This window comes from Dermacentor albipictus, chromosome 1 (genome assembly GCF_038994185.2).
Source record: "Dermacentor albipictus isolate Rhodes 1998 colony chromosome 1, USDA_Dalb.pri_finalv2, whole genome shotgun sequence".
Taxonomy (NCBI): domain Eukaryota; kingdom Metazoa; phylum Arthropoda; class Arachnida; order Ixodida; family Ixodidae; genus Dermacentor; species Dermacentor albipictus.
In genome coordinates, this window is record NC_091821.1 from 125,546,650 (window position 1) to 125,563,801 (window position 17,152).

The 17,152-nt window shown below is 43.9% G+C and overlaps 1 protein-coding gene across 3 annotated transcripts in view; it reads left to right on the forward strand.

Moving 5' to 3' along the window:
* The first annotated feature begins 684 nt into the window (after positions 1-684).
* PH4alphaEFB (prolyl 4-hydroxylase subunit alpha-1) overlaps positions 685-17,152 on the forward strand; it is a 116,582-nt gene continuing 100,114 nt past the window's right edge. For 2 of the 3 annotated variants that reach the window (XM_065451156.2, XM_065451158.2), the window contains exons 1-3: positions 685-909; positions 11,517-11,720; positions 12,479-12,630. In XM_065451156.2, the coding sequence (XP_065307228.1) occupies positions 11,527-11,720; positions 12,479-12,630 (346 nt within the window). In that variant the 5' untranslated portion in view covers positions 685-909; positions 11,517-11,526. The other variant, XM_065451157.2, reaches the window with a different exon arrangement.

Consider the following 17,152-nt stretch of genomic DNA (forward strand, 5'->3'; position numbering starts at 1 on the left):
TTCCATCGAACATGTTGTTTCTCTTTCCGCATTTCTGTCGTTATTACACTTAGAAGCTCACTATATTCCCACTCTTTATTTGGCCATTTGCCAAGTTCTTCCTCGACTCTAGAGGCTATATTTGTTAATTGTTCAGCGTTCAAATTTGGACTGGCCATTTTGCACTCCTGGCTCTTTTTCCCAACTACATATGCCATTTTCAAAATGATGCGTTTATGGTCACTCCCTATGCTGATATACCCTTCCTCATCAATGACCATTTCTCTCAACTTATCAATAATTCCTTCTGTCATCAGACAGTAATCAATGGTTACCGGTTTCCCACTTCCCACGTGATCTGCCCTTCACACTTAGGCTATGGCACCATACTTAAGCCCTGTACTCACCAAAGAGTTTTTATATAACCTCCTTGGTACTCACAAAGGTTCCCGTTGTTGTCAGTATAGCCATCTAAATCCTGCATGTGGGCATTCATGTCACCTAATAGGATAATTTCAGCACCATTCCCGAAACCCTTAATATCAGCGTTTATGCATTCCGCTAACTATCCTTCTCTGTGCAATTATTTCCGGTCCACAAATACGGAACGCCCAGCCAAGTTTTTTTCCCACTCATTGTACCGATAACGAAACGAGCGCCATCGCTTGGCAGTATACCGCACTCTCGCGCAATGCCGCAGTTCCCTAGCAGCGCGGTTGCCATGAAAATCAATCGCAGCGGCGGCCCTTCCCACAGCGAGTAGGAGCGGGCGCCAGCACTGTGGCGGTGTGCGTAATCGTAGTCCTCCCGCTGCCGCTCTTCGATCGTTTTGTCTCTACTAAAACTCAAGTGCTGTGAGAGTGTACTGCCAAACTGTGCGTGTAGTCGCCTCCAAACGTACTGTCTTCATTATTTGTGCAGTGTGCGCGTGTAAGTATAGTTACGACTGCTTTTCTGCACGAATACAGCCACGTCGTAAAGAAAGAGGAGCTCCCACTTGTGGCCTTGACAACTGATGGAAATGTGAAGCCCAAGAGACGGAGATAATCTGCGCCGTGGAGATGCTCTTAGTTGCCTTTTTGTGCAGTTCTTCAGAAAGTGTGACGTGCCATGTGGGAACATTGAGATTTTGTAGACGCAGGCTTTGGGAGGTCGTACTATCGCGAAGAGAAAGCTTGTGTCACGGAAATGCAGGATACGCGCTGGCTCTTTGCTGCGTTGAAAGAGAAGCGGCAGAGGCCATTTAGCTCGGAGGCGACAGCACGTCCGCTCCTGCGTTCTGTTCATTCCTCGGTAATGTAGAAGCTACCATTTCGTAGGTGGGCGCCTCGTTTGCACCTTAATTCGACCCTCGGCTGGCAGTAGTGCCTGCGTGAGTTCATCTGTTTCATCGCGTCCGTTGTTTTAATCATGACACGAATGACGAGCAGTGAATTCTTGTGGATGGAGATTTTGGTAGAGTGTTAGAAATTATATGTCTTGCACAAGAGGCAGATTTGACGCACCACATTTAAAAAAGGGCATGGTTCTGAGTGGTGTTGTAGAAGTCGCGGGGTGCTTTTTTAGTTACTGGGTGCTTTTCTCGTCGCGACGATATATTCAAGTTTTTACAAGTACTGCTCCAGCAGAATGCATGTAACTGGCAAACGGAGGCCTCAGGAAAACACCTGAGATTATAATAACGCTGTGTCGAAAGGTATGTCGCACGTATCTGCTTTGCTTCAATTCACGCCTACTCATTTTTGCACATGTTTTTGCAGAAGGACGTTTTTTAACTCAAAGCGGATCGTTAAAAATGTTAAAAAAAAAAAAAAGAAATGACAGAGAGCAGCATACGAAAAGCCTGGCACGAGCGCAGATGCCCCTCAAGGAGAGCAGGCCCGGTCTCTACCACGGACTCTACTGCTTCCCCGGAAAAATCAGTGATGTTATATTGAAGGTAGAGTGCCGTAAGGCGCGAAATAGACCCGCCATGGTTGCTCAGTGGCTATGGTGTTGGGCTGCTGAGCACGAGGCCGCGGGATCGAATCCCGGCCGCGGCGGCCGCATTTCGATGGGGGCGAAATGTGCAAACACCCGTGTACTTAAATTTAGGTGCACGTTAAAGAACCCCAGGTGGTCAAAATTTCCGGAGTCCTCCACTACGGCGTGCCTCATAATCAGAAAGTGGTTTTGGCACGTTAAACCCCATAATTTAATTTTTAGGCGCGAAATAGGTATAATCCGGCATGACTGAGTCGGCACAAGCGCCGCAGGCACGATGAAGTTTGTTCGGCGTATACCCAGCAACCCAAAAAGCGCCCCGCGACTTATACAACACTAGTCAGAACCTTGCCAGAAGAAGTACTGGAGTCATTTACGTAATAAATGTGCATTTGATGTTTGAGCAGTATTATATAACAATTGTAAAGGGCAGCATTCCATGCACAAAGGCTCAAGCCCCAATCCCAATTTGGATCATGACTAATGGCGTCAAAACGCAAATAAAATGCCTGCATCACGCAGTTTGCAAAAAGTTTAAGAATATTGTCATGCATATCAGAAGTCAGTGTAAGTGTTTTCATATGGCGTCGGACGCATTCCATGGCTTGTGAAATTGACATTGGCCTGAAAACAAGAGGCTGTTAAGAGTATGATGCGATTTCCCCACTATGATAAGATTTTTTGGTGGAACTCCCATGAGCTGAAGGATGGCCTAAGTAATGCGGTCCTAATGCTGAGGTTCATGATGTTTATTATTATTTCACTGCATGCTTGGAAGAAGTATTCAAGCTATTAAACTGGGAAGGCTTAGGAGTGAGGATCAACGGCAAATATCTCTGCAACCTTTGATTTGCAGATGACATTGTCCTTAGAAGAACTTGATGTTGGGCGAGTTGGCGCATATCAGCAAACAATTTTATAACTGCGCGAACGACCAAAGAAAAAGCACACAAGGACTGCTCCTGTCCTTGTGTGCTTTCTCAGCGGTCGTACGTTCGCGCAGTTATAAAGCTTTTTGACATTTTGACATGGGGACAAACTGCAACAAATTATTGAGAACCTAAACAGAGAAAGCGTAAGTGGAGTTGAAGATTAGTATGCAGAAGACAAAGATAGTGTTCAATAAAAAAAAATTATGGGGTTTTACGTGCCAAAAGCACTTTCTGATTATGAGGCACGCCGTAGTAGAGGACTCCGAAAATTTCGACCACCTGGGGTTCTTTAACGTGCACCTAAATCTAAGCACACGGGTGTTTTCGCATTTCACCCCCATCGAAATGCGGCCGCTGTGGCCGGGGTTCGATCCCGCGACCTCGTGCTCAGCAGCCCAACACCATAGCCACTGAGCAACCACGACGGGTTAATGTTCAATAGCCTGACAAGGGAACAACAGCTCAGGATTGCCAGCCAGCCTCAAGAGCCTGTGAAGGAGTACTCTTACCTAGGTCAATTACCCACAGGGGACCCTGATCATGAGAATGAAATTTACAGAAGAATAAAAATGGGCTGGAGAACATATGGCAGACATTCTCAGATCCTGACTGGAAGCTTACCATTATCATTGAAAAGAAGGGTGTACAATTAGTTCATTTTTTCTGTGCTAACATATGGGGCAAAAACTTGGAGGTTGACAAAGAAGCTCGAGAACAAGTTAAGGACCAGGCAAAGAATGATGGAACGAAAAATGTTAGGAGTAACGTTAAGAGACAGGAAGAGAACAGCGTGGATCAGAGAGCAAATGGAGATAGGCAATATTCTAATTTACATTAAGAGAGAAAAATGGAGCTGAGTAGGCCATGTAATGCATAGGATGGATAACTGGTGGACCATTAGAGTTACAGAATGGGTGCCAACAGAAGCAAGCGCAGTCCAGGACGGCAGAAACTAGGTAGGGTGATGAAATTAGAAAATTTGCAGGCGCAAGTTCGAATTGGTTGCCGCAGGACAGGGTTAATTGGAGATCACGAGGAGAGGCCTTCGTCCTGCAGTGGACATAAACGTAGGCTGATTATTATTATTATTATTACCAAGAAATTGCCAAATCCGAGTTGTTGATCACCCGATACAGAGGGTAAGACAACATTGGTTATCATCGTAAAACTCGCATGCTGAAGGATACCATTATTGTTGCCATGGACGGAAGATTGTTGCCCTATCCATGCAGTATTGTTTCATGTATTCCTTAATTCGTACAATTTTTAATCAAATGGAAAGGTACTTAGATCATGGGTCATAAATGTTATGTTCCAAGGCATTTAGTTACCTGCTGACCTTATTGTGCACTGTTTTGCGTTAAGGTCATTGTTTCTTCATACCATAAGAAAAAAAACATGCGAACACACGTAGGAATTTGCCTTGCAGCGTACTAGGGTGGAAGCTTAAGCAAGTTGGTAATAGTACATGGCAGTGTTTTGTGCAGTGCGTGAATCACTTTAGGAAAAATACAGAAGAGAAAGAGCGCTGACTTCCAACTAATCTTTATTTTAGAGGAGAGCAGTATATACACATAGGTGTCTAAAAAATAAAACCGAGAATAGCAAAGACGAGTCAATTTGCTTGCAGCACGTGCCCATAATTGCCCCTCAACCCGACCAAGTAATCATGTGATAGTGCTTTAGAAGGCGTGCTTACGCAGCAGTCACCAAGCTTACAAATAGCTTTGCTTCTATTATTTGATGTGTTAACTGGGACCTGTGCCTTGCCAGTCCAACACACTGATCAAGAAGGGGGATGCAGCCACAATAGCGGCAGTGAATGCTGAGATGGCCCTGCACCGCACTTATGCACATTATTTCGGTGCTCACGCAGCCTGTCATTGAGACATCTGCTGGTCTACCTGACATATCTTTTTCCACATGTCAGTGGGATTGAATAAATGACCCGTACTGCACATGGGGTGAAATGTGACCTGTGCCTGACAGAATAAAAAGACATGTTAGCGCAAGGTTCGTTAAATTGTTTGCACAGTTTTTACAGCTTCATAGGTGCCGAAAAAAACACTCACACTGGCACACTCGCCAATCATTTTTTAGCTTGTGTGAAATGTGTACATAGTGTAGTACGACTACCCGGCTCTTTACAGAGCTATCACGCTTTTTAGACTTGTCCCATCAATTGGCGACCTTTAGCAACTTCTAGGACACCGCAGAAAGCAAGTGGTTTCGGTAGCCAGCGTCTACCAGATGCCCCACCTGTTGTGGGTGGCTTCAATGCATTGTGGGGGGCAGAACCTCTTGAGGGCGTCGGTAAATCAAAGGTTGGTGATGCCCCTCTTAGCTAACTTTGAGTGGGCCAACTTGAAAGATATAAGTGGTTTACTACTTCTTGGCTCATACATCCAGCAAACATGAGTAGGTGACATAGAAAGCCTCAAGCCAAGAAATTGTAGAATGTCATCAACAGGCAATTCATATGTTGGCTGTAGCAGCTGCAAGCAGTCACGAAAAGCAGCCACAATGTCGAAATAAATTTTCTGAAATTTTCCATTGTCGCAATCAACAAGCACCAAAAAACTGTTGACGTAATGACATACCTTGAAAATTACATAGTTATCAAGTTTGTTTAACAAGGTGCAATCGTGATGAGCAAGAAAAATGTCACTGAGAAGGGCTGCTAAACAGGATCCAATACAAATTCCACTTTCTTTTTATGTAGTTCCTGTCATTCCATGACAAAAAGGTAGCTTTCAAATAAGAACTGAGTAGTTCTAGCAGGCTTGGACGATTTGGTACATGGCGGTGTTTTGCATAGCACGTGAATGGCTCTGTATTTTTCATAAAGCCATTCACACGCTGCACAAAACGCCGCCATGTCATGCAGTAAAGGTTTTTTTAGCTTTGGAAACTACTGCACGACTTTCACTTTGTGAATATGTTAGTTCAGGCAAGCACAGTCACTTTTTTTGTTTAATCAGTAATGAAAGCCTGTGAGGGAAGGCCGCAACATGAGTTTAAAGGAAGCATTGACACCCTTTTCTGTACTGAGGATGTGCCTCGCTTGAGGTTGGTTTTAGCGTGGGACCAGCATCAGGAAAAAGGGTTGCACATTTTGAAACTGCAGTTGGTAGAGATCACCATGTGAAGCAATAATGGTCTGTAAACTAATTGGCCCCTTATCTGAATGTGAAAAGTGCAAACAGCTCACCTAAAATTTTGTGTTGTGCACCACCCGCTGCAAAAGTGTCACAAAGAGAATGTGGAGGCATACCTCGTATCAGCTCTTTAAGGTATTGTTGGGCATGTCTCTTCAAGCCAAGGCTGATTTGATACTGGAGGCTTGTTAACTTTCCATGCCAAGCAAATTCCAGAATGACATTATTTGACATCATTGAGCCTTGTCATGTTGGCCAAGTGCGCCATGGAGATTTCCTTAATTGAATCCAGGCTCTTCTGCCTTGCTGGTACATTGCAGGACTTTTAAAAAATGTTCAGAGTGCAGTTTAAAAAAGATTATTCTCACTCATATCTGTGCCAAGCTTTGTTCAGCGCAGTGCATGCCTGTCAAAAAGGAATTTCTGCATGTAGGTGCATTTAGAAATAATATGGAGAAAGTTACATTCCATGTAGCTGCAAAATTAAAATGCGGCGTGGGACTTTTTTACCATTTGATTTGTATGCATAGCTGTCGATTTTCCATGTGTGACATGTGGGATGGTGTTATTGGCTTTTTCATCCATTAGAAACCATGCATCATCACAGTAAGAACTGTTACAAAAAGCATAAAGCTTTGTAATCCAGAGATGAAATTGTTCAGTATATCCATTTAAAGAAAAGTCTGTGCAGGTTACTATCACTCAGCTTTGATGGCCACATAATACTATTTCTTCGTAGTGCAGTGGAGCACAGGAAGTCATGTATTCATCCATATAGATTTTACTCAAGAATAGACATGTTGACAGTTCAAGATGTGGCTCCCTTCATGTCTGAAATTTTACCTAAAATGTTTTTCTGAACCAGCAGCAAGAGTAGTTGTGTCCAAGTGGCCCTCTCCCTCATGATAATAATTTTGCAGCTGGAAGTATGCATTTTTTGGCTGCAACAACCTGTTTATATCAGAGGCATGCATTTACAGGCATTACAGGCATTGTGACACCAAAACTCTAGCCCATCACACAGGGTTAGACAAGGGTTATTGTATTTATTTTCATCATTTGGTAATGGTAGTGATGATAGCTTTATGATTAGTGTGATTTACATTGATTGGCTCGGTTTTAACCTCAGACAGAATCTTTGTCAAAGTGGAATCTATACACGACCATTATTAAGGAGTTAAGTGACTGATTGGTGTGGCACTTCAAACCAAACTTTTCTAGCGCAAACTGAGCGAACCATATCTTGTGTGCTTTTGAATTGTCCCCATTGAAGTCTCCAACGATAATCACAGGGGTAGTGTCATCATGGCTAACCCATGCAAAGTGCGTGGTCATAAACTTTTCGATGTCACACTTAAGTGTGCTTGGAGATATGTCCGCAGTGGATATCATATTTCCATCTTTGATTTGTACGGCATGGACATCAATCCTCACAATCGCTGCCATTGTCCTCTTGTGAGTCAAGAGGACAAATGTACATACATTTTGTCCTTTGCATATATGGCAACACCTCCTGTTCATGAGTCCATGTGCTGTTCACTAATGACTTGAACCTTATGGAGTTATGAGCCATTGCATATTTTGCTTGCTTACGGGGCTATGAGCCATTGCTTCTGTGGGTATGAGCATTCATGATAACAGTTTTCGATGTGCTGTTCTGTGTTGTATGCGGGATTAGAAAGAATGTAGGCACTGTTAGTTTCACTTTGCTGAGTGCTTGTAGCCTCTACCTTACAGGGCTATGAGCCGTTGCATTTCATGCTTGCTTATAGGGGTATGAGCCATTGATGATGATAGTTTTTGTTGACGCACACGAAAAATACACGGAACCCTTGCCATATACAGCTTCACTGTAATAAATGATGTCGAATTAGTTGTGTGGAAATTCGGATGGTGGAGTAAGTTTCATGGAAGTGAAAAAAATTATTCATCCTGCTGACATTAGCAAGAAGCTACAAAGGAAACCCATATGAGTTTCTCAGAAAGCTTTGCAATTGAAGGTAAATTGATCCTGATCTGAAGGATTAAACCTTTGAGCAATGCCCTTCTGGGGCAGTTGTTTTATCATCTGAGCTAACCAGGAAGTTAGCAGATTGCAGAGCAAGGCTGAATCAGTCGCCAATTCAAGTCCCGATTCAATCCCCAGACCAGGATAAATTTTTTTAACTGTGAAACTTTCTTTCATAGAAACCTGTATGGGCTTGTTTTGTTGCTGTGTGTTGCTCTCACGTGGACGACAATATTCCCTTTTATCAAGCAACAGATGATGCACTTTTATTGAAATCTTATCATTAGTGATTACCCTATAGTAAATACCGTATATACTTGTGTAAGTGCCGCACTTTTCTTTCTATAATCTTGGCTGAGTGCGGCCATTACGTGTATCAGGCTGATGATTGCCCGCTAAAGGTTCACACTGCTTCCGCAATTGTAGCAAAGGGTAAGAGAGGCGCAAAGAACATAGCGCTGCAGTAAACAACCTCAGATGCCATCCCTTTGTCCCTGGCCCGCGCTGACCCAAACAGGGCTCCCTTCCCCAGAGGCAAAATGCCACCAATCTGACCGGAAGCACTGTCAACCACAGTGTAAGAATATTATGAGAAGTGTGCGAATGGCAGTGCCTCACCGTGCTGAAAGCGCGTCAACAACTTGTGCATGTTTCGGCCATCCTCCTAAGGGCAGCGCTATATGTTCGGGGCCGCCAGCCCATTCTAAAGGGTAAAGCCACATGGACATCACATCATCATTTGCGTTCGTCGCATGCAGTTGCAAGTACTTAGGTGTTTTGTGCTGGTCTACGTGTGTTGCTTTTGCATGGTTTCCTGCGATATGAATTGTTTTGTAAACCTGTTCACCCGTTTCTTTTTTAGCATGACAATTGAAATGTGCGTGAACGAGACTAAACCAAACAAGCGCGAGCAGACGATAGTACGAAATGAGTGGTCGGGCACGCACCTTTTTTCTGCGCACACGTCACTGAAGGGGCCACTCGTGGCTTGCGTCTGTCATCCCCGCTCCGCATTTGTTCTTTCATCTTTCACTGTGCTCGTTCGTTGATGGCACCACATGAACGCACCACCTTTCGGAAACTGCTTGAAGCGCACGCTAAACCAGTATGCTGGGCGGGCGCCATTCGCTCACCTCATAATATTCCTACACCGTGCTGTCAACGTAGCTGAAACATCGCACCTCACAAAGAAATAATGGCGCTGCGGCGCCAGCTTGAGAACCTTTGATAGAAAAACAGCTCGCATCATCTAGTGGTAATGGAACTGACTTTGCCTTCTGGCGGGACGTTTTGAATTTTTTTCCAAAATTTTGCCCTCCAAAGTTGTGGTGTGGCCTTTACATGAAGGCAGCCTTGTACGACTATATATGGTACAGTTGGTAGTTGTCAGCTTGAAGTTGTGAGTAAATTGCGAGTAAAAGCCCATCAGTCACATGGTGACAATCTGTTCTGCAAAGTATAGAACCTCGTTCATACGTTTCGGGGAGGAAGCGCAATAACCGGGAAAACGTACGATCCGAATTAACCAAAAATATATAACCGAAACAAATTGACAGACTCAACTGTTGTTAACATCTACGAAATGCGAAGCGTCGCGCGGATCGTTGCGGCACGAGACGTCGACGCTCGTCGAGCTGGTGCTGCTGCGGTGGCCAGAGACGTGCTTTGTTGTTTTCCTATTGTGTGGTGTTTTAAAAGGCGACGGGAAACCGAAGCGAAATCGAGCTGGTGGGCGACATCGGATGCCGCTGAAGCGAAACGTGATGCTCGCATCGCACCGCCTGCAGCAAGGAACCCGGTGTGTTTGGATTAGCGCCCACTAAAAGAGTGCAGTACGCTACCAATGGCACTACGCACCACGCGCTGTAAAATAGATAGGCAAAGATGCTTATCTCAATAGGTTTGACGGTGATAGCTCGTAGGACGACCCCCGAGGAAATTTGCTGGTACCGAAGGGAGAAACTGAGAGCGTGTCGGCATTTTCACGTGAGACGCGCGGTCAAGTATTGCAGTGAAGCTGCCGCGGCGGGCAGCCACATACTGTTCTCAGTAGCGAGCGCGCGCCTGCCTCGCACATTGCCTTGTTTATATAGGATCTAGCGGCGGGAAAACGTATCATATGATTGCAGTTTGGCAACATACTTAACGTTGGTGCCGAAAAATAGTGTTTTCCGGGAACGTATGAACGAGTGAAAAATGAGCGTAACTCTACTGGGTCATTTTTCGTGCTCTCGATTGCGAATGTTGGCGCTGGGAAAACGTACATAACGGGAACATATCAACGAGGCTCTACTGTAAACACTGGTTTGCGCTGCAAGAATAGCCAAAAATTTAATTGAAAGCGTGTGTGCCCTTCCTGAAGAGGAGCCACGCTTCTCTCAACCGACAACATTACTCATATAGCATATGCAGTGCAGAAATGTCGAGCACACGAAACTACCTCTGGAACACAGCAAGAAAAGGGAGACAAAAGAATGGTGGAGAGAGGGTGAGAATAAACTTTATTGTACGAAGGAACTCCATGTGGTTAATCTCGGGTGGAGCCTTCTTGTAGAGTCCCACTGGCAGAAGCAGAGGCCATGAGGTAACGTCCTGGGGACACTGAAGAAGGCAGGAGAGGAATGTTGCTTGTGGGTATTGGTCAAGAGTGGGAGAGAACATCTGCGGCTCTAGCTTGCCTCCTTCTCTCCTTGCACCATGGCTTCGTGACATTTCATTGGCTTCTATCTCCGTTACTACTAAACCGTATTAAAAATCTTGTAGTAGAACGCTCCCCGGATGATGCTTTACACCTATTGTGTAAGCAAAATTTTTGGTGGTGCCTGTTTAGGGGCCCTTTAACCCCCAAAATAATTCCCCAAAAAACATACCAAATTTCTAGACTTTTATGCAGCCTTGAATGTTTCTGTGTTATTCTGATTCTGATCTGATTTTGATTAAATGTTTTTTCACGCTTCTACCACCCTCTAATGCTGAAAATTTAACCCAAAGCCAATTACCGACCATAACTCGTCTGTGGTAATGGGGGCAGCACAACATCAGGCTGAACGAGTGCGAGTTGTCATTGGCAATATTGATTCAAACTCTAATGATGAGTACAGCTCGGGATTGGGGGTTAAGGGGTTAAAGAGGAGTGGTATTTCTGCTTTGAGATGGGTAGAGTATGTTTTCAAAGCTTTGCATTTCTTTGGTAGAAGAACGTACATTAATGACATAAGCAGTTATATATATGCTTTTAGTTAATTTATAGATGTAATGCTGTTGTCATGACAGCTTGCAAAGTTAGGAATTTATTTGTTGATCATATTGGTTGTATGTGCCCATGCAAGGAGTATAACCTGTGCACGAAACTGCACTTTTCCTTTTTCTCACTGAGCTAAGTATAAGTATATTGTTAGCTAACCTTATTTCCCCAATGCCTTCATTCTGCTAAACATTATATCTTTATCTCTTTAGGTGTGCAAAAATGGCCACGGTGCATCTATTCATGCACATGCTTGTTGGTGCGTGCTCTTTCACCATGCTAAGTACACAAGTTCAGGGTGAAGTTTTCACCGCTTTGGTTGACCTCGAGAATCTTCTGCACACAGAAGGTGCCATCGTCCAGACGCTTCAGCGTTACCTGGACGCTGAAGAAGATAGACTAGAAAAAATTAAAAAGTAAGTCACTTTTCATGTGTCCTCTCATGTCGAATGGCTTTTTTTATTTGCCCTCTCTCTCTCTCTCTTCGGGCAGAAAAATGGGTAATAAAGGGAAACTGCAAGTAAGTTTCATGGGGCCTCCTAGCAAATTATTATGTGCGACTTGTTATATAATTTATAGAAGGCTGATGTCTGCTTTCGCACTTTTTTTTATTGTCTATCTCACTGAACTTTTTTTTTTTTGTCTATGATGAACCACAGGCTGGCTTTTACACTCTTTTTTTTTAGATGTGTGTTTGACAGCACTCGCAACGTTATTCTTACATGATTCAGAGATATTTGTAGGCAGGTAACTGTGAATGCATTGTTTGTTAAAGCACTTGGCCTGAGACGTTAAAACTGCATGAATCTCTGTGCATCAGAGTTCAGTAAAAATTCCTGTGAATCAATATACACATCCTTGCTACATGTCCTTGCTTTGACATTTCTCTGTATATGTTCCATTGGAAGGGTTTTTAAATGGAAGAAGTTACATCTTGGTTAGTATGGCAGTATTAGAATTGTGGTTTATCATGTTTGCTATTTTGATGTACTTGAATTCTTAAAACTTTTGTAGACTGAATTTTGTCACTCTAATAGCAGCAAATTTAACACAGTTGTATACTTTTGTGGTCATGTTTACTGCTTAAAACTATATTAGCCATACAAGTTAGTTGGTCTTGTTCTATCTTCATCTCATTGATACTTCATATGAATTTTTTTTATTTTTTTTTTAGGCTTAGGCAAGAATTCAGCCAGCTGCACAAGGCTGCCAGTAGAGATGGTGATGAGTTCGTCTCCAATCCTGTCAATGCATTCCTGCTTGTAAAGAAGCTCACTGCCGATTGGAAGACTGTCTCAAGACTTATGTTGAACACAGAAGGAAAGGGTGAGCAGAAATTTGATGCAACTATTGCACGCAGCAGTTGCAAGCTATGAAATTATGTGAATGTGTGCATTCATTCATCTTTTTGTTCAACTGCCACCTGTGCCACTGTCGTGAGGCACGCGACACAAGATCTGCACTGTGCACAGTTGGGGAGATTCCCTTGTCATCAAAGGAAGAAAAGGGCTCAACAGTAGGCATGATGGGGGGTAGGCAGCAATTATGGAGCAGCCCAGGAGTGGATGCTTACACTTCGAAAACACCAGACAATGGATGTTGCCATCACAGAAGCTCAAAAACAAGTGGCATTTGTGGGCTAAAAAATGGACTGAACATATTCGTTCAGCAGATTTTGCAGCGCAGCTGTTACTGCAACTAAATGCAGTCAACAGGGTCCCTAAAAATGCATGACACAAAATTTTTCTGCATTACCACCAAGCATTCTGATTTGTTGCTAAAGAACTACAAGACAGCTTTGCAGTAATGCTGAGAGCAGCTTGCAAAGGAAATGCAAAGGAAATTATAATATAGCTGAGGTAATTGTGGGAGTTGCAAGAAATGATGTCTTGCAAGCTTAAAATAAAATGTAGCTGGATGGTTAGAAGCATACTGACATGACATTTTTTACTGTTCATTTTTTTGCATTTGATGAAGGTCCGAGGCCCTCTAAACCCTAGAATAAAATACTTGCAATCCTCAGAGCATTCTAAATAATTTAATATAATAGCTTTTCTACAGCCAGTATCGGTTTTGTTTCCCAGAACATTACTATGTCGTGATGTTATGACGCAGAAAGTGGTCATGCGGGAGTAGGCCATTGTGAGGTTTCGACATTTGCTCCTGCTCGCTTGGTCCTCTTCTTTGCTGCTACATGAGCCCTCCAAATGAGGAGCAGCATAGAAGGCGACTAAGCGAGGTGAAGCAATTGCCAAAACAGCGATGCCAAAGTCTGTGCAAGCTTTCATGAGAGGGCTTTCTAAGTCTTTGGAGTGCTCCTGATGACCCATCAGAAAGAGCTAGATACCTTGTGGATGTCTTGTTCATACATCATCAAGAAAGTGTATCAGCAAAGCAAGTAATTATTTTAAGTGCTGAAACTTTTGTTGTGGCTCATGATTTCTGTTATGTACTGGGAATTACTTTATTCCGCACGTGATACAAATAATGGACGTAGCCTTGTTGGAGATGTGGCGGCCACACAACATCACTTGGGGCAAACCAACTGTCCATGTGACTGTCCCGCACCAGGGCTTGCCAGGGATGTGGCGCCACCCACCAACACAGTGGAGAACGTTCGTGTGTAGTTCCGGACACTCCCACTATGCGGCTGCACCCATCCGCATCCGAAGACCGAAACCCGAACTTAATCACAGACACAACAATTTGATGTATTAGGTGAACTAAATAAAAGATATACACCAAGAAAGGAATACTGCATGACAGAATATTTGGTCCAAAGTGCCCGAAGGAACTTGAGGAACAGCTGACTTTCAGCAAAGAGGAATGTAGGAAGCTAATCACAGATCATCATCATCAGCCTGGTTACGCCCACTGCAGGGCAAAGGCCTCTCCCATATTTCTCCAACAACCCCGGTCATGTACTAATTGTGGCCATGCCATCCCTGCAAACTTCTTAATCTCATCCGCCCACCTAACTTTCTGCCGTCCCCTGCTACGCTTCCCTTCCCTTGGAATCCAGTCCGTAACCCTTAATGACCATCGGTTATCTTCCCTCCTCATTACATGTCCTGCCCATGCCCATTTCTTTTTCTTGATTTCAACTAAGATGTCATTAACTCGCGTTTGTTCCCTCACCCAATCTGCTCTTTTCTTATCCCTTAACGTTACACCTATCATTCTTCTTTCCATAGCTCGTTGCGTCGTCCTCAATTTGAGTAGAACCCTTTTCGTAAGCCTCCAGGTTTCTGCCCCGTAGGTGAGTACTGGTAAGACACAGCTATTATACACTTTTCTCTTGAGGGATAATGGCAACCTGCTGTTCATGATCTGAGAATGCCTGCCAAACGCCCCCCAGCCCATTCTTATTCTTCTGATTATTTCTGTCTCATGATCCGGATCCGCAGTCACTACCTGCCCTAAGTAGATGTATTCCCTTACGACGTCCAGTGCCTCGCTGCCTATTGTAAACTGCTGTTCTCTTCCGAGACTGTTAAACATTACTTTAGTTTTCTGCAGATTAATTTTTAGACCCACTCTTCTGCTTTGCCTCTCCAGGTCAGTGAGCATGCATTGCAGTTGGTCCCCTGAGTTACTAAGCAAGGCAATATCATCAGCGAATCGCAAGTTACTAAGGTATTCTCCATTAACTTTTATCCCCATTTCTTCCCAATCCAGGTCTCTGAATACCTCCTGTAAACACGCTGTGAATAGCATTGGAGAGATCGTATCTCCCTGCCTGACGCCTTTCTTTATTGGGATTTTGTTGCTTTCTTTATGGAGGACTATGGTGGCTGTGGAGCCGCTATAGATATTTTTCAGTATTTTTACATATGGTTCGTCTACATCCTGATTCCGTAATGCCTCCATGACTGCTGAGGTTTCGACAGAATCAAATGCTTTCTCGTAATCAATGAAAGCTATATATAAGGGTTGGTTATATTCCGCACATTTCTCTATCACCTGATTGATAGTGTGAATATGATCTATTGTTGAGTAGCCTTTACGGAATCCTGCCTGGTCCTTTGCTTGACAGAAGTCTAAGGTGTTCCTGATTCTATTTGCGATTACCTTAGTAAATAGTTTGTAGGCAACGGACAGTAAGCTGATTGGTCTATAATTTTTCAAGTCTTTGGCGTCCCCTTTCTTATGGATTAGGATTATGTTAGCGTTTTTCCAAGATTCCGGTACGCTCGACGTTATGAGGCATTGCGTATACAGGGTGGCCAGTTTCTCTAGAACAATCTGCCCACCATCCTTCAACAAATCTGCTGTTACCTGATCCTCCCCAGCTGCCTTCCCCCTTTGCATATCTCCCAAGGCTTTCTTTACTTCTTCCAGCGTTACCTGTGGGATTTCGAATTCCTCTAGACTATTTTCTCTTCCATTATCGTCGTGGGTGGCACTGGTACTGTATAAATCTCTATAGAACTCCTCAGCCACTTGTACTATCTCATCCATATTAGTAATGATATTGCCGGCTTTGTCTCTTAACGCATACATCTGATTCTTGCCAATTACTAGTTTTTTCTTCACTGTTTTTAGGCTTCCTCCGTTCCTGAGAGCATGTTCAATTCTATCCATATTATACTTCCTTATGTCAGCTGTCTTACGCTTGTTGATTAACTTCGAAAGTTCTGCCAGTTCTATTCTAGCTGTAGGGTTAGAGGCTTTCATACATTGGCGTTTCTTGATCAGATCTTTCGTCTCCTGCGATAGTTTACTGGTATCCTGCCTAACGGAGTTGCCACCGACTTCCATTGCACGCTCCTTAATGATGTCCACAAGATTGTCGTTCATTGCTTCAACACTAAGGTCCTCTTCCTGAGTTAAAGCCGAATACCTGTTCTGTAGCTTGATCTGGAATTGCTCTATTTTCCCTCTTACCGCTAACTCATTGATCGGCTTCTTACGTACCAGTTTCTTCCGTTCCCTTCTCAGGTCTAGGCTAATTAGAGTTCTTACCATCCTGTGGTCACTGCAGCGCACCTTGCCGAGCACGTCCACATCTTTTATGATGCCAGGGTTAGCGCAGAGTATGAAGTCTATTTCATTTCTAGTCTCGCCGTTCGGGCCCCTCCACGTCCACTTTCGGCTATCCCTTTTGCGGAAGAAGGTATTCATTATCCTCATATTATTCTGTTCCGCAAACTCTACCAATAACTCCCCCTTGATATTCCTAGTGCCTATGCCATATTCCACCACTGCCTTGTCTCCAGCCTGCTTTTTGCCTACCTTGGCATTAAAGTCACCCATTAGTATAGTGTATTTAGTTTTCACTCTACCCATCGCCGATTCCACATTTTCATAGAAGCTTTCGACTTCCTGGTCATCATGACTAGATGTAGGGGCGTAGACCTGTACAATCTTCATTTTGTACCTCTTATTAAGTTTCACAACAAGACCTGCCACCCTCTCGTTAATGCTATAGAATTCCTGTATGTTACCAGCTATATTCTTATTAATCAGAAATCCGACGCCTAGTTCCCTTCTCTCTGCTAAGCCCCAGTAGCACAGGACGTGCCCGCTTTTTAGCACTGTATATGCTTCTTTTGGCCTCCTAACTTCGCTGAGCCCTATTATATCCCATTTACTGCCCTCTAATTCCTCCAATAGTACTGCTAGACTCGCCTCACTAGATAACGTTCTAGCGTTAAACGTTGCCAGGTTCATATTCCAATGGCGGCCTGTCCGGAGCCAGTGATTCTTAGCACCCTCTGCAGCGTCGCAGGTCTGACCGCCACCGTGGTCAGTTGCTTCGCAGCTGCTGGGGACTGAGGGCCGGGGTTTGATTGTGTTGTTCATATAGGAGGTTGTGGCCAAGTACTGCACCAGGGTGGCCAATCCT